The sequence below is a fragment of the Perna viridis genome, chromosome 14, assembly GCF_037379345.1.
Source record: "Perna viridis isolate PV_CMFRI_1.1 ecotype Kerala chromosome 14, ASM3737934v1, whole genome shotgun sequence".
Taxonomy (NCBI): domain Eukaryota; kingdom Metazoa; phylum Mollusca; class Bivalvia; order Mytilida; family Mytilidae; genus Perna; species Perna viridis.
Genome location: NC_142458.1, coordinates 16,525,548 through 16,551,528, shown reverse-complemented (window position 1 = coordinate 16,551,528; position 25,981 = coordinate 16,525,548). Strand labels below are relative to the sequence as shown.

The 25,981-nt window shown below is 30.8% G+C and overlaps 1 protein-coding gene across 3 annotated transcripts; it reads right to left on the bottom strand.

Moving 5' to 3' along the window:
- Positions 1-1,548: 1,548 nt before the first annotated feature.
- On the bottom strand, positions 1,549-25,373 carry LOC148598398 (uncharacterized). 3 transcript variants are annotated; one of them, XR_015918649.1, is made up of 5 exons: positions 25,331-25,373; positions 7,130-7,244; positions 4,911-5,198; positions 2,807-3,467; positions 1,549-2,773 (listed from the first exon to the last, which is right to left on the bottom strand). XR_015918649.1 is itself a non-coding variant. In XM_088561770.1 (4 exons), exons 2-4 carry the CDS (start codon positions 7,203-7,205, stop codon positions 3,004-3,006), a joined length of 828 nt encoding a protein of 275 aa, XP_088417896.1. In that variant the 5' UTR covers positions 7,206-7,244; positions 25,331-25,373; the 3' UTR covers positions 1,549-3,003. The 3 variants fall into 3 exon arrangements, 2 of the variants coding, with proteins under 2 accessions (XP_088417896.1, XP_088417897.1); XM_088561770.1 differs by having other exon boundaries at positions 1,549-3,467; XM_088561771.1 differs by lacking the exon at positions 25,331-25,373 and adding an exon at positions 16,451-18,037 and having other exon boundaries at positions 1,549-3,467.
- Between the last annotated feature and the right edge of the window lie 608 nt (positions 25,374-25,981).

Here is a 25,981-nt window from a genome sequence, read left to right as displayed (position 1 = left end):
TCACTGTTTGAACGTTTTGAAAGATTTTTTAAGTAGATATTTCAATCTTTAATTTTTTGCTCTTAAAAAAATTGCTCTGTTTAGGTACACAATTTCTAAACTTCTATTTTTGATAATGACGTCTGAACCACTTTTTACTCAAACATATATTTTTTTGAAAATTTAAGATAAGGGCCGATTTTCGTCAAAAACGTACTTTCTCCTTTGCTTTGTTATATGGTGAACGATTGAAGTCTTGTATTTATTATTGTTGAATAATATATTAAAATCGATAACTATTATTAAGGAATTATGTCACTGTTTGAACGTTTTGAAAGATTTTTTAAGTAGATATTTCAATCTTTAATTTTTTGCTCTTAAAAAAATTGCTCTGTTTAGGTACACAATTTCTAAACTTCTATTTTTGATAATGACGTCTGAACCACTTTTTACTCAAACATATATTTTTTTGAAAATTTAAGATAAGGGCCGATTTTCGTCAAAAACGTACTTTCTCCTTTGCTTTGTTATATGGTGAACGATTGAAGTCTTGTATTTATTATTGTTGAATAATATATTAAAATCGATAACTATTATTAAGGAATTATGTCACTGTTTGAACGTTTTGAAAGATTTTTTAAGTAGATATTTCAATCTTTAATTTTTTGCTCTTAAAAAAATTGCTCTGTTTAGGTACACAATTTCTAAACTTCTATTTTTGATAATGACGTCTGAACCACTTTTTACTCAAACATATATTTTTTTGAAAATTTAAGATAAGGGCCGATTTTCGTCAAAAACGTACTTTCTCCTTTGCTTTGTTATATGGTGAACGATTGAAGTCTTGTATTTATTATTGTTGAATAATATATTAAAATCGATAACTATTATTAAGGAATTATGTCACTGTTTGAACGTTTTGAAAGATTTTTTAAGTAGATATTTCAATCTTTAATTTTTTGCTCTTAAAACTTTGACAATATTTTTGTCTGTATTTACAGATACAAGAACACCAGCTGCATGTTAGGTAAGTGAAATCTTAGTATCACTCTTTTTGTACACTTTCTCAGCTAATAGTATCTTAGATTTATTAATAACTGTTCAAATGTCAAATATACTTGCACAACACAAAATTATGCCAACATAACAAACAGAAAAAATATACCAAGTAGTATAACGTTGTACATTTATTTCAGTTCTTACAGTATTAATGATTTGATTTTTTTCATTTATGTCAAAAATACGATTTGGAGAAATATCCCATACAAAACAAACTGTAAATGTATATTTATTTCAGTTCTTCATTTACAAATGGCATTCGGTTCTCAAATAAACATCAATGCCGTAAAGAATGATGCATGATATTTTATGTTAAATTCATACACATCACAAATAAAAGATTAACTAAAAAATAGTAATGTTGATTCAAGCACCTTTATAGTAAAATTAAACTTTTCTGGATATTGGGGAAGTAGAAAACAAGAGAGAGGAGCGAGAAATTAAGTGATATAATCAATACCAGCTTTCAGTAATGAAGTGCAGAGAGACAATTTTATTACCTCATTATAAGGTATACACATATTTTTCTCTATTTTCAAAATTCATTCAGGACAGGGCGATCTATTGCACTGTTGATGTACTATTGCACGGTGCAATAGCCTCCTTGAGGAGTCTATTGCACTGACCCCAAAATGACCTTTATCTAAGCCTTTTGATTGGTTGAACTTTTTTTAAGCGCTTCATAGAATTGGAATTTACACACAAAAACACTCATGTGTAAAAACGTAGATGTGGGACTCATCTGCCAATTCGTAAAAATGGAGCGGTTTGCCAATGTCGGGGACGAAGAACTCGAAAGTAAATTATTTTAAAAAACCGGGACTCCGAGAATGCTAAAAACGTAATACAAATGGCCGTTAACGTATTGAGGGAATACTGCACACAAAAAGTATCCTATTTGAGGAATTTCATGGCGAATATAAGGTTTTATCTTGTTAAAAAAAATTATTTCATTCTTTATTATATCTCATAGACAAATTAGGTAATAAAACAGTTATTAAATGGGTTGGATGCAATAGACCAGAATATTTGTCCTCAGGTACTGAGAATGATCAAGTGTTCTATTGCACGAGGCCAAGACTAGTAAAATGCCAATGTTCAAATCTATACAGCGTCACTTTCGACTTGAAACCAAGGAGAAGAAATATTTGGCCTTAAAGCATTATTTGACATTTTTTTCTTTGAGATTGATTGTATATATACTCTGACGGTTGTTATTACAACAAAATGTGACATTACTAACGCCTGTAAATGAATTGAGTTCATTATAAAGAAAGCTTATTCGAATGTAATGTAATTTTAAAAAAAAAAAAAAAAACTCATGGCCGTCAAAAAGACGTTAATTTTACAAAATGGTCACGATTTTATTTTATGATCGACCATATATTGAAGGTCATTTATCATAAATTACATATACACAAATTCAGCTGTATGTTAGGTGGGTGCAATAAAGTTGAAAAATAAGCGTCTTTTGAAAAAAGTCTCTCTTCAAATTAGTCAAACCAACATCGGGAACACCAAAAGTACAACAAACGACGAAACCTGAACGTTTATCATGAAAGAACCCCAAAAAATATACAAACAGAAAAAACGGCTAGAGCCCCATAAATAATTTGGAAAGATTTACTTACGTGGTAAGGACTAATAACAATCTATTATACATCTTCAATGAATGTTTTGAAACACTTATTAAATTCAAAATGAAACATTATTCCAATAAATAATATAAAGAAACCTGTTTTAACAGAACCGTGAATTATCTGAATACCTGTCTAATCTGAACAGTTTTAAAGTCCTTTACGTCAATTTACATGTAATTTAAACCTTAATAAACCCAACACTTGTCAAAACCGATCCAATTTTAAAGTCAAAAGGGGTTCTGTTTAAGCAGGTTTCATTTTATCATATTTTATAGTCCAATAAAAAAACAAATATCTATGCGACAATCATTCAAGTATAACGCAGTTATTTTCTATAGTTACCGATGTTCTTTTTTGGTAACAAGCGTCGCATTTTGCAAATATTTAATATATCTATTGCAAATGATAAAATTGGGACGGTAACGACGACAGCGACACCTACACAACCAAGTGACTTTGCAGACACTCGATCATCTGACGCAGATCTTTTTTTACGATACATTCTGTCGGTAGATGTTCTGTCGATTGTAATGTTCTGTACTAGTGTCTCTAAATAGTGAGCCATTATCGACCTCATTTCACTCCGAGTGAGTCCAATTTTACAGAGGTATTCCCATCGGTTTGTTCCGACATCGGAACATCGACATCGACAATCCTTAGAAACTATGTTTGGTGATACCGAGGTCGTTTGTTGTTCTGTCGTTGCTTCCTCTGTTGTTAACGTCTTAGTATTCTCTTCAGTTGGAATTATAGTGCTTTTTCTCGTCCCGTTTGTCTCAGCACTTGTATCTGAAAATGAAAATATGAAGGTATGAATTTAATTGTTATGCGTTTAAACTGTTTATGTGTTATGTTTACAATCACTTTTCTTATCAGAATGTTGAAGTTTTCAAACAAACGGGATATGTTTCTTGAAACGTTAACACGTTTCCTTTTCTATCTAAATTCTGTCATTTTGTTACAAGAAGTTCGTTTTGGAATTAAATAACTTCCTATCAATGTTACACGTTCAAACTGTGTTTACATTACAATCCAAACAAGTCCAGACTACTCTTGGCATCGTGTCAATTTCGTTATTTATGGAAACAAATACTTGATTAGACTACACTCTCGAAATGTTAATGTAGTTTTTATTTCTGATCTATGAAATCATTAAAAACCAGAAATACTGACTACCGGTTCATTTGTTTTATTGAACGAATATGTGTCACGTCTTTATATCAAAGTGATATATTGTTGACAAATAATGATAATGAAATCCTCTACTGATAAATGTCTATTTCCAGCGAATATGAATTTAAGTAAATCTATCATCGGCAAAAAAAATATTAAATTAAATGTTCGGTAATAATTTGAGATACTTTCAAAGCATCGACAACTTAAATGTGTCTCAGTTAAAATATCAAGGCCGATTTGACAAAGCCAGTACACTGCGATGCTTGATTTTGATATCACTGACTTCAAACGATTCCAATTTAAAAAAATATGTTATATTGTATATTTTAACAAGGCATGTGTCATGAAACGCTTTGATTTGATTTTTATTTAAACTTACATTAATGTATTTTAATCAATTGATGTGATGCTTTCACATAAATATTTAAATATATATAGATATAATAGTGAAAATCATATTTAGTTGTAAAATGGAGATTGTGTGCATAAAGCGTAAAGTATTAAGCAGCAGTCTTTATAAAAATTAGACAGAAGGTGATTCATGCATGTAAAACAAACCCACCAAATTTAATTTTATATCTTCTGTTCAGAAACTGTTACTGATCACATAACCAGTCTTAGTTTTTCATTCGTTTATTGCGCTTTTGAAATAAAAAAAAATATGGATTTTACATTTTGTCATTTGCAAGAGTTAACGTTCTTGATTTAGTTTGATATGGTTGATCAAATACGAGATAACTGTATGCATTTCTAACCAGTACAGACTTGAATGCAGAAATGATTACCTTTATATGAATGTATACCATATGTAGAATGAAAAGGCATTGTTTGTTTGGTGTTTTTTTCTACACCATGAATCACTTTTCCACTGGTAGTGTCTGAATTTTTATGTGGACTGGTACTTCATTGTATAGGAAGTCAACGAAATTAAGCTTGCGATGCGTAAACGTGATAACTGGAATATAAACATTGGCAAGGTATACAGGTCATTGCTCTTCATTATAAAGTCTATCACCGAACCATGATCTCTAACACTGTAAATTTTAATAAACGTACTCATTTTACAGGTATATGTCACGTTTAAATACTTCTTTATGCCACGACAAGGATCTGTTCCATATAGGACTATATCATTTCTTGGATTGAGTTGACATGTTTTCTTCAAACGACACTGAACAAGTTGCACATCATTGAAGCATGGACCATTTGGAGTTAAATTATACGATTTGTGGTTACATTCAGGTTCCCCGGATTGTGTTCGTCCGTACCTTGCTTCATCTATATGTATCAATCCGTCATTGGGACAAGTAATGTTACCAAATGTTCCCTCACAAATTATGGCCTCTTTAGAAATAAAGAAGAAATGAAATCTAAATAAATAAGATGAAGGGTAATAACACAATCACAGAACCAACAAAACGTATGCAAAAGTCAACATGAACGATCAAAAAGGAAATATCAAGGGAAAGACCGGGAAGTTGGAAAACACCACAATTGTTCTGACTTGGAACAGTTATTTGCAATAGTGTTTAAACCCACTTTAATTTAAAGTAGATTATTTCTGATATATGACGATACAAATGGGCAGATATAAAAAGATATACAGATTGATTATAAGAGTCATCTGAACTGTATCAAATCTATCTGAAAACCAAATTTTTGTTTTCTTTCATTATCATCACCATCAGCACGATCTTGATATCAATTGAGTTCTAATGCTGTAAATTTCAGAATTTATTGAGATTATGTTATTTAAGTCAAATACCAACTCATTTTTGTTATTGAAACAATAAACATAATAGTTATGTTGAAAATTCTATAATGCGAATTCATATTTTAACAGTTTAATATCGGACGCAGTTTTCGCAATAATAAGAAAATAACAAGTTTTCTAAACAATATTTTAATTATTTACATGTAAGTATGAAAGATGAATTGGCACGCTTATTTAAAACAGTTGAAAATTTGACGTCCACTTATGCTTCCTTCATCAACTATGAGAATGTATTGAAATTAAACATTACGAACATCACCTCTGACTTAATAATGAAATATTACTGGATAACCATAACAGTTTGTTCAAGTTCTTAGTGATATCCCTGACAAAAAACTGATCATAATCATTGCGTTCATTACACTTAGCATATTTGGCAAAGCAATCGAAACAATGAACCTTCTGCATGCTGTAAATACAGAAAACGTATGACATCTAATAATTTCACAAAATACATGAAAACCCCTTATAAAAATGCGATTTATGTTTGCATATCTATAAACATATGTATGATGTGTATCTTGACTATAACGAAAATCTATATGGTAAATATATCAAACAGACAACAAACACCCGGATGAATAATGGCCGCTAAAGGCCACCCATCGGTCATCAATTAATGACGGGGAAATCCTAACACAACAAAGCAGACAAACATCATCCCATATATCATTCTATATGTATTGACTTTATTTTGTTCAACTTGCTTTCCTTTTGCGCATTGTATTCCCTTTAAATCGTTTTTGAATTCCTTTTTAAATGAAGAATTTACTCATGTTACATTCAATCAACAGAACGTGTCAAATTTGTAATAAAAAACATACACGCAAAACTGAAAACGAGTTCATCTGGTCGTATATAGTATTTCTTTGCAAATGAGGGAATATGCATATTTTTTATTTAAAAACATAAAGTAAAATTCTTAGTAGGAAAAAAGTTTTCTTCAAATAATTACAATGACAGATATATAGATATATAGATATATAGATACATTGTTGTTTATTGTGTAGACAAAAAGTATTTAGTCATTTTAGAGTCTAACAATAAAAACAAACGTTTGTGTAGTAGTCTTTTTAAAAATCATGCAAAATCTGTAATAAATGATACAACCAAAAACAGGCTACACATTTTTATTTTTGTTATTAAGTTGCATTATAGATCTACATAATGAAATGTATAATTATTCATTCCAATCTGTTTGCTCTTAGGAGATAGTCCACTTTGAAAATCCCACACTTTCTATCGTATTTTAGTGTCATTTACAGACTTATTTCCCTCAGTGTTGAATTCTACAGTACATGCTATATAATTTTTCATCTCCAAGAACATGGATAATATGAAAAGCAACATGTTCATTTCTATTTACTATAATATTTTCAATAAAGTATCAAAAAATAGAAATATGAAGGCTTTCCATGGCCAACCATGAATCACATTTTGCATGAATCTTATCTGGAGTGCTACTTAAATCTTTCCAGATATTATTTGTACAACTACCAACCTTCGCTTCTGCATTTGAGTAAGAACATGAACAATACAAAGATGACGTCACGCTTCGTTGCTTTCACCAAAACCATAGTTTTCAATTAAAATAAATTGTATTGCATAAAAAATACCTGAAAAAAGTACAATTGATAAAATTACCTACATAAATGTATAATAATTCAAATTTCTACTCGAAAGATTTGTGTGAAAATGAATGTCACGCTAAATGCACATGAATAATCACAGATGAACTAAATGCTTTTGATAAATATACTTTGCAATTTAATATATAAATTAGTGCTATTTTATCTTTATAAAAACAAGTCATATTCAAACGGGATGCTATTTACTTTTAGTCCATTATGCATTAACATGTAAACAAATAATAAGAATCATTTTCAAAACTTTATTTGGAAAATTATGTTGCAATATTTTTATATTTTAAAAATCAAGACATTTTTTTCTAATTTTCACATAATTAAGTTTCACAATATTCTGAAGGCAATTCCTTGAAATAAAAATGAGAGGTTTATCTCGATATTAAATCTAAATTAGCTCACAATTTCCGTTGCATTTTTTCCCAACTTTCCCGGTTTTGCCTCGATATAACCATATGTTAAATCGAGATTTGTTACCATGACCATGATCATGTTTTTTTATTTACATGCTTATATTTATCATTTTATGATATTTAAATTTAATTTAGAAATATGCCTTAATTATCATTAATTGATCACTCAATATATCTTTTTCTCCTGTCTTGAATAAATACAATTTGTCAAAAAACTTAACACTGTAATGTGATTTGTAACTATTATTAAAATGTTTTAGCAGAATGAAAGAAGGACGTTTAAGCACTAAGGTATGAACGGTTAAATCTGTGTACAGTGATTCCACAAAGTTTAACATGTGCATGCTTTAAAAACTAAGTTTGATTAATGCGACAATGACAAACCAAAGTAATTCATTTCCTTTGATAAGAATATTACAGATGACTTTGCGGTCCACCCCAGCTCCTGTTGGCTGATGTTGTAATCGTTCATCATGCTTTCAATTTCACTTGTTGTTGTGTTCCTAATTTTCTAACTAAGGTGGATATGTATTCCAAAATATGAGCAATTATACAAATGGCTAATAACAATTAAAGCAAATATATTTTTAAATTACTGGTCAGGGAAAACATGTTGTACGTGTTTGATGTCTTCAGAGTTTAATCATCTCATATAAATATGACCTATATAATAAGTATTGTAACAAAAAATAAGTTTTCCATTTTAACTCTAAACATTTTTATTTAATGTCATATTATGTGTTTCACAATGTCAACAATGTTTTATTTCTCAAATAACTTTTAAGGCAAAAAATAGCAATTTTGTTTCGATAAGAAATGAAGTATCCATGAATACAACAAGAACTATGAGATGTTAACTAGTAAAGACGACCCATGTAAATTCGGTGTATGCATTTGTGTCTTTACTCGTGTTTTGGAATGAACATTCGTCTTTAATGATACATACTATAATAGTGATAAATGCGTAAAAGTGATTATGCTGTTCCATATATTTATAAAATGTATCAAGTATTCTGAAGTACTGTTTCCAATCAAATTATATTGTAAAGATTTAGATAAAAAGGAATTTAGGATGAAACACTCCTTTATTTGTTCCATAGCCCGACATTGCGTCAGTATGTTTAACTAGTGCATATTGAGTATAACACAGACAGGACGGAAAGATATATGTTTCAATATTTGTAAAAAGCTTGAATCACACTTTAGTAATGACTGTTAAGGTTACTTTAAATCGAATTACACAAAATTGACTACAAAAAAATAAAAATTATACAAGTCAAAACAAACAAAGGCCGAATTAAAGTATCAGTGGGAAATTACATCTGCATATCACTTAACAATGAGACAATCGTTCTTTATAAACGTGTACTTACATCACAGAGAAGTAACATAACTGTACAGTTTGGTTGTTGATCAACAATACTGTTCACAACAAGTTTATATCACGGTGTTGATATTGTTCATATTTTTAGTTGGGATCCTCTTAAATGTATCTACACAAATCTTATATAATGTGAAAAAGACGTACAATGTTACATGTAGCAATTCTTTGTACATTTCTCTTCCTATACTGTATATATTAGATAGATTATATCTCGGTCCTTTTGTTTTCTTTATGATCGCCATAACTATACTAAACATTTAGAAGCTTTCGTTAGAAATATCAGTCAGGTTGCAATACATGCATGTCTAGAAATCAACAAAATTTACTTTTTTCTAATTCAAATGCAGTTACGTGTACAGATCAAATATACAGCCTTAACGTATCGTTATGTTGATTCAATCGTTCAATACTCCCGACATTAGGATGGTTTAAAGATAATACGTCATCTATATAGCGGAAACTGAGGTTAAAGGATCTAGCCAAACGATATTCTTTCTTTCGGATCAAATCATCTATAAAGTAAGCCAAAGAGTGAAGGAATAGGTCAGCAATTAAAGGATCACAATATGTTCCCATTGAAATGCCGACCGGTTGTTGAAAAAACACGTCCACCACACTGGACAAATATGTTGTCTGTATATTTGGAAGATGATTTGGAATTATTTCTTACAAAGTATGAGGAACCATGAACTATGTATTTGTATCTAGGTGTACCATCTCTTTTGAAAAGAAAAAACAACGATGTATAATGTGTTTAAGTCGGGATTTTAACTGAGTATGGGGAATAGAAGTATACAGTGTTGAAATATCATTTGTTTTAACGCTATTATATTCAGATAATAGTCTTGAACTGATTGTCTCCAAAAGATCTTTCGAATTTTTCAAGATCCACATTGAATTAATACCACTACGGGAGTAACAAGTGTTGTGGTAGGACTGCAGACCCTCTTTGACAGTTGTGAGTATAGAAGTTAAAAGTTTTGAAAGAGATGGTACATTTTGCAGATCCAGCTATGAAACGTTGTTTGTATGGATTCTTGTGGAGTTTAGGAATCCAGTACATAGACGGTAAATTACAATCATCGTCCTTGATAGAGAGACCAAAAAAGGATAGCACAGATTTATGGTTTTCCACAATCTCTTCTTTGGAGAGTACGGTGGCAGCGTAGGTTTTATCACTGCTATTATTTTCTACATCTACCTCTGATAATAAACATTGATGTAAAACGTTTTGCAGACAAAAACAATGTTGTTTTGGGCTTTGTCTGCTGGTATGACAACATAGTTGTCATATATAGTAGACATTGTTTTTGCTACATCGGGGTCTTTGAAAACTGATGTAGCCTTTGCACACATTTACTTACTTAAAACTGACATTCGTTTCAAAATTAAAGACCTCACGGCCTTTAACCACTCTGACAAAGAGAAGTCAATGGAACCAAGGTTATAGTGGTAATTTAAAGAATGTTATCTAGGGACAAAGGCCAGACATACACAACAAAGAACGCTTAAAGTATAATATGATATTTTCATTGTGTGCTAAGTTTCTTTTGTTCTTCAGTATTTATAAAATAAAACGTTTATCAATGAAAGATTTATGCCCCTTGTTTGGTAGATAAAAGATGGAGATAAATTTACGATTTCCCTACTATACAGATCAATACCAATATCAAATCTGCCATTAATGGTGTCTAAATTTTATGTGGATTGGTACTAAAGCAAACCATTTAATAAAAATTAAGAACTTAAATGAACATCACCATAAAGGAAAATTTGTTGTACTGATTGAAGGTAAGACGGTACTTAATGACGTTACCGTTAGAGTTATCTCCCTTTGGCCGTAAGTTCTTGTGAATGAATACATACAGAACACGTCGGATAGCGACCGCCTTTTTAACCTCCCTTGAGGGCGGGATTTTTAACACATAAAAAATTATGGTCCCTTGTTATATATTTCCTGCATTAAAAACAAAACATAATTTCGAACAAAGAAACTAAATATGTATTTTGTTGTATAACTGTCCAACTTACTGGGAAATTAAGTAAACGTTGGCGTGACCTAGAGTTTATGTGTTCAAATACTAATAGACAGGTAACTGAGCGCACGAGTAATTTATATACTCGTATAATTTATACACGTTGGTTAATGGGTTATCATTCGTTTGATATATTATTATGCACAAGTGTAATTTTTAATATGATCATAAGAACGGTGCTAAATATGACGTTGGTAAAATTCCATGCAAAGAATTCAACACCTCGAAAAATAACAACGACTAAGTTTTTTTTCTTCTGCTAATGGAACTATCTAGTCTTTTGTATCATTAAGTGCTATTATATTAAAGAATCAGGCAGTGGGTGGAACATCAATTAAATAAAAAAGGAAAGAAAATTTGGTCAATTATCCGAATCAGAAATTTGGAAAGCAAAAAACATATTAAAAAGCAAATGATTTAATAAACACAAAACATGCGCAGGACAATATTAATGTTCCTAATTTTGTTTTATACAAATGAAAAACAGATATCAATGAGATAATTATTACGGTTAAAATGGTTTTTACGGTTCCTTATGATCCTTTCCAATTACAAGCGTAGTATTTTGCAAACTTTGAAAATATTAACGCATCTTCAGCGAATGATAAAAGATAACGATAATAAAGACAGCGACACTTGCGCAACCAATCGACTTTGAAGACAGTCGATCATCAGAAGCAAAGGTTTTTTTTTTTTCATTCTATCAGTAGGTTTCTGTCGATTGGAATATTCATTGTAAGTGAATCTAGATAATGAGTCATTATCCACTTCACTTCGTGTGAGTCCAAGTTCAGACTGGTTTAAGATTCCCGCTTGGGTGATTTCCAGCTTTTGTCTCAATATTATCACCAAAATTATGAAAGGAAAAGGAGAAAGTCCCGCCTCCATGATCCGCCTATCCAAATTTTAATTCAGATCAGTAAATTGTAGCATTTCAGGAAAACATAAAGATATCCACATTTGCCAATTTACCTGGAACCGGAACTTGAGCCCAAAAATTTGATTTGCTACTTGTTTATGTTCATACATCGGTTGAGGTCCTCGATAATGTTTTATTATTATTATTATTATTATTATATAATCCTTAGTTACTAATTTTATGTATCGATATAAAGACGATAATTTATAATGATATCAATATCTCAATTGATAAATTTGGAGAATTCCTGTGTTTATTTATCGACCATAACCGGAAATTTGAGTGACTATAGATTCATCTTTCTCCACTTATTGTTATACCTTCATTTCGAATTCAACAATAGTCATCTGAGTACAAAAACAAACAAGACATTTATAATTTCAAAATTATAAATTTCCTTTCCATGTACAGTAATATATTCAGCTCACCTGCGTATAGTGTTTTTATGTATCAGCCATTAAGGTATTTAAAAGCTATGAGCCACTTTTCTTCTTTCCCCGTCTTTGTAGACCACCGTTTACCTGAGAAACAGGATTTTTAGGCCAAAGTTATAAAAAAACACACGCCTCATACGCTGCTTTAAAATGTTTCATTTTTGATATGCAGATATTATTGTTAAATATTATGTTTCTTACAAACATAATACAGATGATGGACTTACATATTATTAATATATTGTTTTCTCTTTTTACTTTTAGTTATTCATTTTTATCATGAACGTAACGCATCTTTCCGATAGAAATCAAGATCAATATTTCAATTCATTTACTTTTCTTTTGAACTGCGGAATGCTGACCAATGGACGATTAATGACGTCAAAGTACAAGATCAGCCTTTACAAAATAAACCTGGTTTACTATAACAAACAACCAAACAGAAGGTTTGTTTCAAATCAAGTTGAATTATAACGCTTTATTGTTTTTTAAATCCTTTTCACCTTTTTCAATGTGGCTATTTTCACACATCTATCTCCTGTACTTCATTGGCTATTAGTTTTAAATGAAGATATTTAATGCCCTTTGATTATGATATAAAAATTATGTATTTGTTTTTGACATTGAAATAGATACAAATTTGTTATATTGTTTTAATCCAAGGTAATGCATTGTTTTCTATCACGATATAGAGTTTGTAAAACAGATACATAATGACGCACCGACAAACATTTTCGAGTTAACATTGATTTATGAATCCTCAATTAGTAAAAAAAAATATTTGAATTATGAAAAACGTGGAATGAAGGGACATTTATGGTTTGCATTTAAAAGTATGCAAGAGGGACGCTCCTCAAGTTGTTGTAACTAGTAAATATGCTATTGACGAAGTTCTCAATATTCGCAAATGCATAAATTGAAATACTGATTTACAGTTTAAATCCTGTATGGCAGAAATGGCTGTGAAAAACAGTTACGCCTTGTTCATTACCTGAATTTCACGTTCCTGTAATAAATCTAAGAAAAATTTTAAAACTCTTTGTTTCGAACAGCGATGTTGATAAATTAAGAAAAAAATCTTTCATGTTTGTGGAATTCTAGTACTTTGATCGATGATCGATACCCAAACTCCAAGACATTGGTCTGTTCCATACCAGCTTTACTTTTGCCATTGCAGAGTAGTGGAGGAACGTTAACGGTACGGAACTGGAGCTAATTTGGGGTACGGTCGATGCAAGTATTCTAAACATGCAAAAACTTAAGAGTGGGTCTGACTGTCTGAAAATATCGCGTAACATCGCAGATTTTACATATATTACAATATAACGTAAATCAACGTTTACGCAACGAATAGCGTCAATAATGAATGAATCGACTGTGGGGTCAGTTTTCAGTACATACTGTTTCAATTAAGACAGTGACTGTATTTAATGTTGAAACATGTTTACAAGCCTCTGGATTTGCCGTCAGTTTTATAGATGATATATTTTAAGAGAATAAAAACCAAAAAAAATTACAAAAAGTTTAAAACTGACATCCTTTCAAAACGTTTAAAATGGATGATGTAATTTCATTTTAGAAAATATAAAACAGACGCATTAAAGTGGAGTTCTACATTGGGCAATGAAAATGTGTATTCGCATTTTAATTGCATAGATATGAAGCATTTCGTTCTCTTTGTAAGAAATTCATATATTTGTATGAAAATGGCTTTTGTTTTTACAACTTAAGTACAGCTCTACTTTAAAACCGGCAGATTATGATTAGTAATTCATGTATTCTTTAATCCCATTAAGAGAGCAAATGAAAGTTCGTCACGTGTTCTACAACAGAAAATTATGAGAATATATCACGTTAGAATTTGTACTCTATAACCAATCAAAACATATTTCACGCTATATAGAAAATTGAAATGAAGGAAATGAAAACAGCAAGATTTATTATAAACAAGTAATAAATGTACTTGAGCAGATTATTTTTTTTCAATTATCTTGAAATATAATAAAAAAAACTTGCCTGGTTTTTAAACAAACCAATACTTCAGAATCAAGTCCATATGTACTTATCATCTTCAACAAATGCTTAAAAAATTACCATATACGAAACCTAGCACATTTGAACCGTGTTGATATATCATCGAGCAGAACTAGTTACGTAATTCAGTTTTGGATGCAGGGATGTGGTCTCCTATGCGTCGGCTAAGAACGACTCACACAAGCATGAATATCCATATAGCAACATTGACGATGTTTTGGAGTGAAGTTTTCTATTTGTTAAATTCAGTCGATATGATTTAAATGAGGAAATATATATATTTAATGATTGAGGTATGCACGTATTATATATTATTCTGTTTGATTTTAGTTGTCTCCTTTGCATGTGAATAGTTACAGCTTAAATAATTCCTTGCCAAACCTCGTTGAATTAATCATTTAGGGGCAATTCCGGTGTATAATCGAGATATCTAAAATCTTCTCTTGACAGTCGCTGAAAACATCAATTCTATTTTATCAAATAACAAATTTCTCAATAATTACTTAATAAAATGAATTAAATGGTCTAAAAGCCATTCTTGTGTATCATTCATTCTACTTTATTTTATTATTATTTTGATTTTTTTAGTATGATAATTACGTAAAACATTCTGGATGAGGAATGGGAAATGGAAAAGAAACTAAGAACGAAACACCTGTATGAGTGCTACAATGTAAGTTAGGACACTCAAAGTTAAGAATTTATCCTTCTATAAAAAGGATATATCGTTTTGGATGACTATTATATCTAATTCAAATGTTAGTAGTTTGAGTTAAAATTATCATAATTTTGAAAGCTGACATGACCTAACTGTGACAAGTCATGATTAGGTCTAAAATAGGTCACTTCAAAACAGTCAATGGAAATATGCAAATTATAAGACATAATCAATCAGTTTTCCCTATATCACACCTCTAGATATGTATAAAACACCCCAAGACATATATTGCATACCCACACCCTATGTCGCATCCTTACACGGAACACGCTTGATGTAGTTAAAAGAGTAATCAAGGGAACCAAGGTTACAGCGATAATCAAAAGAACGTAATCTGCTTTTCTAGAAACACCCGCCGAGTTGCTCATAAAAAGTCAAGTCAAGTCAAGTCAAGTCAAGTCAAATAAATGATATAATGAACATGATATGTCAAAATTTGTACCACATGCCATATCATACCTTACGCTGACCTTTGGAGCGAGTTGATACGGCATGCGATACAGATTTTATGCAATTTTCGTTTATGATTTATCACAACGTATTGTTATACGCCTGAAAGCTAGTTATCTACAATGACTTGAATCGTAAAATGTGAAATACATAAAAACGGTTACAATAACTTTTCTGTTTTTGATATTTAAAGTTCTTAAGTTCTTAAGTTGTTTAATATTTTGAACATTACGCTTTGTATTCTATAATAATGCCTTGTAATTCTTGACTAAGAACCTTGGTATGTTTTATATGTTTTATCAACTTGATTAGTGCATTGTAATTTAAATCTATCATTTAAAAGAACACTTTCTTTTCTAAGATAAATAATTTCTTTTAATGAATGAACATTTCTTTAATGTTAATTTTTTAAGCATATAATTTTAAAAAGTCTCTATTTATTTTTTTTTTATTATTTTTTTTTGTTAACATTTACTAAATACATAACATATTTCCCGGGTTGTAATTTTAACGGATTCCAGATAAAAACAAAATAGAAAAAAACTCCAAATTTGATTGTCTGTTGTCCATGAGTTTTTTTTTTTTTTTTCGCTAACATCATAGACAAGAATATTCATGTCGTTAATACTTTAAGATTTACAGATTAATTTGGTTTTTTTTTTTAAATTTAAACCCGGATAGAGTTGCGTCTAATTGTTTCAAATTTTCCAATTCGACGAAATCAAAAGAGAAATTTCTGGTAATTATAAACTCTCAATTTATTAGTGAATCAGATAAATACATGTACATACCTGGATATGCACCTCCAGTTGTGTGTTTTACAATTCAAACAAATGGCTAAAAGTCGAATTAGGAAATTCCATTCTTGTTTAAATACTTTTCTAGTGTCGTTTTCATTAACAATCATTGCTAACATTTTTTTTTATTTTTATTTTTTAATGAATATTTCACATTTACATGACTTATTATACTTTTGCATAATGCTATATTATCGACTGCTTTTGCTTACATTGTCCACACCATGTACACATGATAACATTATCTATGATTAAAACAATTCAATTATTCATCATTACAATTACGATGCTGAAAACGTAACAGCATAAGTGTTATATCAATGCGCATAATAATTTCCAGAGAACATTTCATTGGCTAAAACTAAAAGTCTAAAACAGAAAAAAATGTGGAGTTAGATAAGTCCAGTTTGAGTTAATATCATTTGCAAAATGTGGCTTAGAATATGTATAGATGTCACTGACATAGGGTCTGCAGTCTTACCACGACATTATGATAATAGCATCAAGACTTATGTCAACCTTTATACTACTATTCCCCATACTCAAGTGAAATCACAACTCAAAAGTATTATACACCGAGATAAAAATTTCTTTTTTTCTTTTTTCTTTTTGTTTCGTTTGTTCTGTTTTTGTTACTTTTTTTTTTTGTTATGTTTTTTGTTTGTTTTTATTTTGTTTGTTTTTGTTTTGTTTTGTTTTGTTTTGTTTTGTAATGAACCGATTATTTTTAGAATATTCTCCTTATGGTAAAATTTTTTAGTGTTGTTAAATCTAGAATTTTTTTCATTTTTTATCCTTTAAGATAGTTTTGCGATATACTTTAGACGATTTCCCTTTACGGAAGCGTGAGATGGATCTATAAAACCTGGTTTAACCAAATATTTCCATCGGAAATGCCTGTAAAAACTGCAACTGAGAACGGTTGGTATTGTTGACAACTTTTCGGTTTTTGCCTTGATATTTCTTATTAGGAATTTTCTTTTAAATTATGCCATTGGATTATGCCAAGAGATTGTGTCTATACGTTCAGTACTTTTCTCATTTCTTACTATTATCAGTTTTTGGTATGATAATCATTACCTTTTGTAACGAGCATTGTCTTAATCATTCATTTGATCATTCAGTTTGTCCAAAATTTCAATGCTTTGTGTCCTAAATTTTAGATTTTTGAATCATGCCTAAACCAGACACTTTTTTATGTCCCTTTGTATCAATTTGAATATATTTTAAACCTGGGTAAACCAAACTCCTTTCTAAACCTAACAAATTTACAGTCCGACAGAAATTCTGTGCTTTATAAAATTTAAATCAACGATGTTTTATTGCCATGACAGGTCGGCATTTCAACATCGAGCATTACAAACTTTTCAATCTTTTTACAGTGATTAACTTATGTTTTACTTATACAAGCTTTGAAATATATATCTTTGATCAGTGAGATAATAATGCAGAAATAACTAGTAAGCTTCCCTGTTAAACCTCAAGTAAAATCCATACTGAATTTTCATATTTTGTGCTTTAGAATTAAGACGATTAATCATAATTATTGAAACCAACGTGATCAGTTTTGTTAATCGTACTATACAAAATATCAATTAGGTTTTGATAAGAAGCAAAATATGGTATTTATTCATACCATAAGTATTGCAACCAGCTGTCATTTCGTTATTTGATGCTTTTGGGTTAATACGACCTATTTTAGACGAGGTCACAAAGACTCGTCTTTGATTTTTGATAAAGTTTTTTGTATATTCTAATCAAAACAAGCGCCTTTACGATTTGTAGTTTTTCAAACATCAACAATAGTAATACGCACTGTTGGTCTTCTTTCTGTCAATATACCCTTTTGTGCTAACTTTGGGGTAGTTGATGAGCATGCGTAGACCATGCTCAATATACACTTCCGCGAGGAAAATTCTTTTGTTATACCCAAGCCCTACCTCGCAGAAGTGTATATTGAGCATGCTCACCAGCTTACCACAAAAGGGTCTATAGCTACATTGCCTACAAATATTTTTGAATGGACGCTCGTCCCTAATTATATCTCTTATTGTACTTGTTCTTTCCACTGAGCTTTACTAGTGAAAAAGACTAAAAAAATCCACATTTGCATAGTATGAAATCTAAGATGTTCAATATATATTCGATTAAGAACCTATTACTCTCAAGTATCTATCTTTGTAAGAATCATGCAAAATCTGAAAAAATGTGATATACCCCTAAAAAAGGCTACATATTTTTATTTTTTGTAATTTGTTTTACAGGTCTATACTATGAAGTGTGTAATTATTCATTAAAATCTGTCTGCTCTTAGGAGATAATCAACATTGACAATTCAATAGATTCTATTGTGTTTTAGTATCATTTACAAAGCTGTCTCCCTTAATTTTTAAATCTACAGTGCATATGTATATAATTCTTATGTAATTTTTTTTCTCCTAAGAACACTGGTTTTATGAAAAACTGAACGTTAATTTCTGTTTACTATGGCAATTCAAACAAACTACCAAAAATGAAAATATGTAGGTTTTTTACCCATGAATCACATTTTACATGATTCATAGCTGTAGTCCAACTTAACAACACTACCAAATATAAAGATAAAACAACAGTACATATCGTGATAACTGTGTGTGATAGTGTTTGTGCTTGTTTCAAATATTTACTTTAACATGAAAAAATGACTTAGTATATCCCAAGCCTATCTAGCGGATGCATAAATCACGAGGGCTCATCGATTACCCAACAGTAGAACGGAAATACTTATTTCAGTATTTGCATAAAGCAATAATAAAATCAATAACATGAAATATCCCTGAACAGACGTTTTACTACAGTTTTCAAAGACTCCTATGTAGCAAAAACATTGTCTACTATAGATGACAAAGATGTTGTCGTACCAGCAGACAATGCCCAAAACAACATTGTTTTTGTCTGTAAAACGTTTTACATCCAATGTTTATTATCAGAGGTAGACGTAGAAAATAATAGCAGTGATCAGACCTATACTGCTACCACACTCTCCAAAGAAGAGATTGTGGAAAATCATAAATCTGTGCTATTCTCTTTTGGTCTCTCTACCAAGGACGATGATTGTGATTTACCGTCTATGTACTGGATTCCTAAACTTCACAAGAATCCATACAAACAACGTTTCGTAGCTGGATCTGCAAAATGTACCACCAAACCTTTTTCAAAACTTTTGACTTCTATACTAACAACTGTCAAAGAGGGTCTGCAGTCCTACCACAACACTTGTTACTCCCGTAGTGGTATTAATTCAATGTGGATCATGAAAAATTCAAAAGATCTTTTGGAGACAATCAGTTGAAGACTATTATCAGAATATAATAGCATTAAAACCTATGATTTTTTCAGTACTGAATACTTCTATTTCCCCATACTCAGTTAAAATCCTTAAAAACATTATAATCGTTGTTTTTCCCCAAAAAAAGATGGCACACCTAGATACGAATATATAGTTCTTGGTAGAGATTCCTCATGCTTTGTAAGAAATAATTCCAAATCATCTTCCAAATATACAGAGGAAGATTTTTACAAAATGCTGGAATTTTTAATCGACAACATATTTGTCCAGTGTGATGGACGTGTTTTTTAACAAACGGTCGGCATTCCAATGGGAACAAATGGTGCTCCTTTACTTGCTGACCTATTCCTTTACTCTTATGGGGCGACTTTATAGCTGATTTGATCGTTTGGCTAGATTCTTTAATCTCAGTTTCCGCTATATAGATGACGTATTATCTTTAAACAATCCTAATTTCGGAGATTTGATACATCGCATCTACCCCCAAAGAAATTGAGGTAAAGGATACTACAGACACTGTAAGGTCAGCCTCATATCTTGACCTACACGTAAAGGAAAACTTCTGACCAAACTTTAAGACAAAAGTGATGACTTTTCATTCAGAATTGTCAACTTTCCTTTCATCTGGGGCAACATCCCTTTAGCACCTGCTTATGGAGTGTTCGTATTACAGCTCATACGTTTTGCCAGAGATTGTCGAAACTACGCAGACTTTTTGTATCGCGCTAGAACTCTAACAAATAGGCTTCTGGAACAGGCTTATGTTCCTACAGGATTAAAGTCATCACTACAGAAGCCATCATGAACTCGTGGATCATTATGGTGTATCCATCTGCACCATGAAAACTGATGTATTTAACGGGTCATAGTTTTCCTTTCCTCGTTTGTCTACCCCGGACTTGACTTTTTATGAGCAACTCAGCGGGTGTTTCTAGAAAAGCAGAGGACACTTACCCTACCGGCGCACCTGGTACATGATCCTAGTTTTCAGTGGAGTCCGAGTTGCTAATTTGCTTTTGTTACTTTGTATGTATGATTTTATTTACTTTATGTTCTTTGTTGTGTATGTCTGTTTTCCATGTCTGGACTTTGTCCCTGTATTGCATTCTTTTGATTACCGCCATGACCTTGGTTCCCTTGATTACTCTATCATATTTTAACTTTGAATTTGCATTTCTACATCCTGAAATACTTATATGTTCAATTTGTATTCTATAGACTTCATGTTTAAACTATGAGCCCACATTTACAGATTCGTGTTTTTTTTAATTGTAATTGTAAACTTATTGACAATTACTGGTTTACCTTGAAATGTTTGTGCTGTAATCTATAAATATTGAGCAGATTTTAAAAAAATAATGAATCATGCTCTCTAAAATAAAGTTTACAAGCCTTTAATCTTAATAGTCTTAAACAGTAGTTACTACATTGCACTTCTTTACTCAAAGAGCATAATACAACGTCCATGGTAATGAAACAATCGCTGATATGTTTGACTGTGTTCATCAATTTATCAAATGAATTAAAATGTTTGAAAAATACTTCATGTACATTTAAGATGACTATCTATCACATTTTCCCCGCCCTTTTTGTCAGATCTCATTTATTCCATTTCCTTGTTTTAGTTTCATATCGTTCATGTTTGTTTGCGTTGCCTTTTCTGAATTTATATTATTGTTATTTTTTAGTTGTATTTAATTGCCGTCATTATGCATTCTTTGTAATCATTTGTATATGGGAGAGGACCTCCATAATGTTAAAATAATTTGATTCTAATCCCCTTCTTTTATACGAGAGGAAATAAATATGTTTAAACTAAAGCCGCTGATCCTCAATTTCGATAAGGGGAAGTGAAGCCAATCCCTCTTTTCAAACTCTCGATCCGCCTTTGTAAAGTTTCAATCACCTGAATTGCTTACGGTCATTTGATAGATGTTATTCGTTAAAACAGAAACAATTTTATTCTACTTTTACCAGAGTAGCTTACAAACAAATTATGCAACAGTCCTAAAATGCTTTCGAACAAAATAAGTTAGAAGCTGAAATTCCTTAAAATAATTAATGATGTAATTGAGATGTTTAAAAATAAGTAGACAGGCTCTGAAGTAGACAACTCAATGGAATGTTTATTGGCAATTTGGTTGCAATTTAATTGCCAAGTAGTTCGTGCTCCTTTGAAGAAATATTCATACTTATCGATGAGGTTAGAATTGAGCTAATTTGTCAATATGGGTGTATCTTTCAAAGTGGCTGAAAGATTTATCTTACATGAAGTCCTGCATTTGAAGCGTGTTGTTACAATATGTTTATTGTCGGGTACTCCTAGTTGCCCCATTCATTTCCCGAAATAGAGATAATTTTTTTTCCTCACTAAGGCTCAACATTTTCACCAAAATGAACATACATGTTATGAATGAATTAATTTTCTATATGTTTAAGCGTTATATCGAAATTAGTACAACATCATTAGTTTGTTTGGCAATGTCTTTTTTTACTTTTATTCATTGGTCCTGTATCTGACCAATCTTGACAGGATAATAAAAATATCCATTGAAATATTTGTTCATTTTTTATTACGTCATTAAAACTAGGAGGACATTACATGTCATATATCATCATTAAAAACATGCATAAGAATTCTCAAATGCCATATGTATTACACAAAGTACCGTTGTGGGCCATTTTTTCTATATCATAAGGTGCAGATGAATACACCGTAACGATCCACTTCAAGAATGTAGCTGAACTTGGTTGAGAATATAACAATGACTTTCCTACAACCATGACAGTCTTTTGTTGACAATCTGGTTAGCAATTCAATGGCTTGATAAAGCTATTGAGACAATCAAACTGATCAGTTGGTATTGTCAGAGCTAATCAATAGGTGATCACTCACCTGTGAAATCTTTACCTTGAGGAAATATATACTTTCAATGAGCAAAAAGTGTTCACCCAAACTTTTATAGCTATCACAAAATAAATGTTAACCTGCCTCATTTATGCTCCAAATAGACAGGAAATATATGGATTCAGCATACATCATTTTCCCATTGAAAACGAAATTTCCTCTTGATCGAAGCATTTTGATATTTTGTTGGGAATATCTATTCCCATGGCAAAAGCTCTTTTAGAATCATCTCAAAACTAAAAATTTAGATTCCTTTCTTTTCTTTTGCACCTTTAAAAAACCAAATTTCATTCAAATCGAAACATTTTGAAGTTTGGCGGGAAAATCGGTTTTCATGACAATAGCTACTTTCAAAATGTCTCGACACCTCAAAACTAATCTCGGCATGTCCTTTTTACTCTTAAAACCAAATATCTTCCAAATCTGACTTCGTTTTGGAGCACTATTAACACTGTTGGTGCACTTGCGGCGAAATCATACTTCTCCGAGAGCACCAAATAAATACAACTCACAAAGTTAATTATCCGAAAGAAAACCCCCCCACCCCCCACACCCCCCATCAAAGAAAACAAAAGACAAAACAAAACAAACAAAAAACAAAAAACAAAAACAACTAAACGAACAAACAAACAAACAACCAATAATCCGAAAATACCTAAATACTGCAGTAAACTTAAATGCTTGAGAAGTTCCTACGTCTTGCAATATCCCATTGTAAAGATCTGTTAATGTCAAGTTCGGTTTCAAACCGAGATATCTACAACTTTTGGCGGATGCTGAAAATATTCCGAAAGGACTTTTCATGTTGTAGCTATGTATTGAACACTAAAACATAGTCAATTCAATTTTATCTAGTTACAATTTTCTTTCAATGAAATGATTTAAATGGTTTAAAAGTCATTCTTGTATTGTTATTCCACAGTTTGCTATTAGCTACTATTTCGATTTTTTTAGCATGATAATTACGTAAAACTTTTTGTAAATGGCAACCACAGACGCTTATTATTTGGTCTAGAACTGTTTTTATAGCCGCGAAGGTGATCTAGACATAAAAAGCCACTTAAAATGTATTTCTAAAATATAATTGCACATTTATATTTATACCAAGTAATCCAATTTTACCAATATATGTTATATGGAAAAATATATTCGGATGAGGAATGCTATGTGGAATAGAAATTAAGAATATTGCATCTGTAAAAGATTACAAAATTAGTCTTATAATCAAAACTAAGGTTTTTGTTATACATGTTTATACGGCCCAGCTGGTTACCTTGAGTATGGTGCATCATTATATAATCGTTTGGTGATACGAATGGTAAAATACCTACATTACTTTACACTCCTTATCGTAACAATTACACAGAAAACTTTTTATTGTATAATTTAGATTAAAATATACGATGTTTTGCGTATGATTTTTAATTGATTACTTAAATCTTGTATCGTTTACCCAATATCATATACGCTACATTAAACCCCTATACCTACATTGTACACGGATACTCATACCATTTAACAAATCCCAACTACGAGCATGCTTGATGTGTAGTTTAAATTTATGATATAATGATCATTAAAGTCAATATCTGTATAAACTGCCGTATAAACCCTTACGTAGTTCTTGGAGCTGGTCAATACGGCATGTGATACATATTTAAACATGTGTAATATTCAGTGTGTATCAGATATGAGGTATATGTGCATGACATATGACATTTTGTAATAAAAATTATCAATAAAAAACAATGAATGATAGACAATAATCGAACATGCCATCTCAATCTCGCTGTTTCTACCTAGAAAAAAATCTTCCTATATGAATTGCATTAAAATGAAATTTTTCACTCACTAAATTTTGTTCAATATTAACAACATAATACTTTGTCGTTTATTAAGATACTTTATAATCATTAACCATTGAATGGCATTATTAACATGTCAATATTCATAAATTCGTCTGTATTTTAGATATATCGTGAAAAAGCGCAGTTCTTTATATTATACTTAAAATGAGGCATGTGTAACCTGTAGAAAGACGAAATTTAATAATCTCTGTCTAGAAATCTTGACGATTTCTGTCATTTCTTGGCACTTGTAGACGCTAATAAGTGAGACCAGTATAACCAGTATGGTAATATTTCGGACTATCTGGCTACAGCCTGACAGGCTTAGTCTTACCGCATATCGGAAACGAAAACGTATCTAAATTCAAAGGATAATATAAAACCATATAGTAATCCTTTTTTAATGAAAAAGATTGTTATGGAAGCTCCAAAAGTTGTGACATCCTGTCGAACTGAAATTAAGCTTTCAGTGCTTTTAAGTTTTATTTGGCACCCAATACCGATGTAGAAAATTTCGTCCTATATAATTTCGTCGACGAAAATGTCTATGATGTTGATTGTTTTTAGCATTGCAAGAGTTATTCAATATTTGAGTACATAAATGCTAACAGGTTTATTTAATAAATATTTCATCCCACGCAAAAAGACTAAAATGCATGTAATGAATTCATTTTAAACTCCCCATTTCGGAATCTGAATTCAAAGAAAAAAAATTAAACAGAAATTCTGGTCACTATCAAAACTAAATGCCATAAAAAGTAAATATGAATCAAATAAATGCATGTACATACCTGAATTTCTACCTCCAACTCTTTGCTTTACATAAAATAAAATGGTAACATTTCGACTTAGAATATTCAATTATTGTTTGGGGACCTTTAGAGTGTCGTTTTTAATATAAATTATTGATAATACTTTTTAAAAGTGACTCCCTGCATTTCTATGCAGTTAATTCTGTATTCCGTCTATGAATGCACCTGATTACATTACTTATTATATTTTTACATCCTCCATATCGCTAACCAGTCTTTTGTTTTGGTTACACTACCTACACATATTTTCTGTCATCAATTAAAAAATTCATGATTATACTCAATCAGATAAAAAAAAATGAAAACTTGACAGCATTAGTGTTATATCAATGCGCACAAGAATCGAAAGTGAACATTCCATTGGTTAAAACACAATTTATAAAACAGATGACATCTAACAATAAATTCTGAGATTTAAATAAATTATGTTTTTGTTTATATCATACGCAAACATTGGGACCTAGTCTAAGAGAAGCTCTCATTGACATGATTTTTAAAGCAATCTTATATTAACAATATCTGTAAGTGCAATATCGAAAATGCAGATTTACATCTTTAATCCGTCAAAGGGGTCTTCAGTCTTTCCACGACACTTGTTACTCCTGTAGTGTAATTAATTCAGTGTGGATC

What these genes read in the sequence shown, in the direction of transcription:
- LOC148598398 (XM_088561770.1), bottom strand. Translation starts at nt 7,205, where the DNA reads ATGGTTTTGGTGAAAGCAACGAAGCGTGACGTCATCTTTGTATTGTTC. An exon ending in ACTCAAATGCAGAAGCGAAG is followed by an intron (nt 5,199 to 7,129) that starts GTTGGTAGTTGT and finishes TTATTTCTAAAG; the next exon opens with AGGCCATAATTTGTGAGGGA. An exon ending in GACATATACCTGTAAAATGA is followed by an intron (nt 3,468 to 4,910) that starts GTACGTTTATTA and finishes TTTCATTTTCAG; the next exon opens with ATACAAGTGCTGAGACAAAC.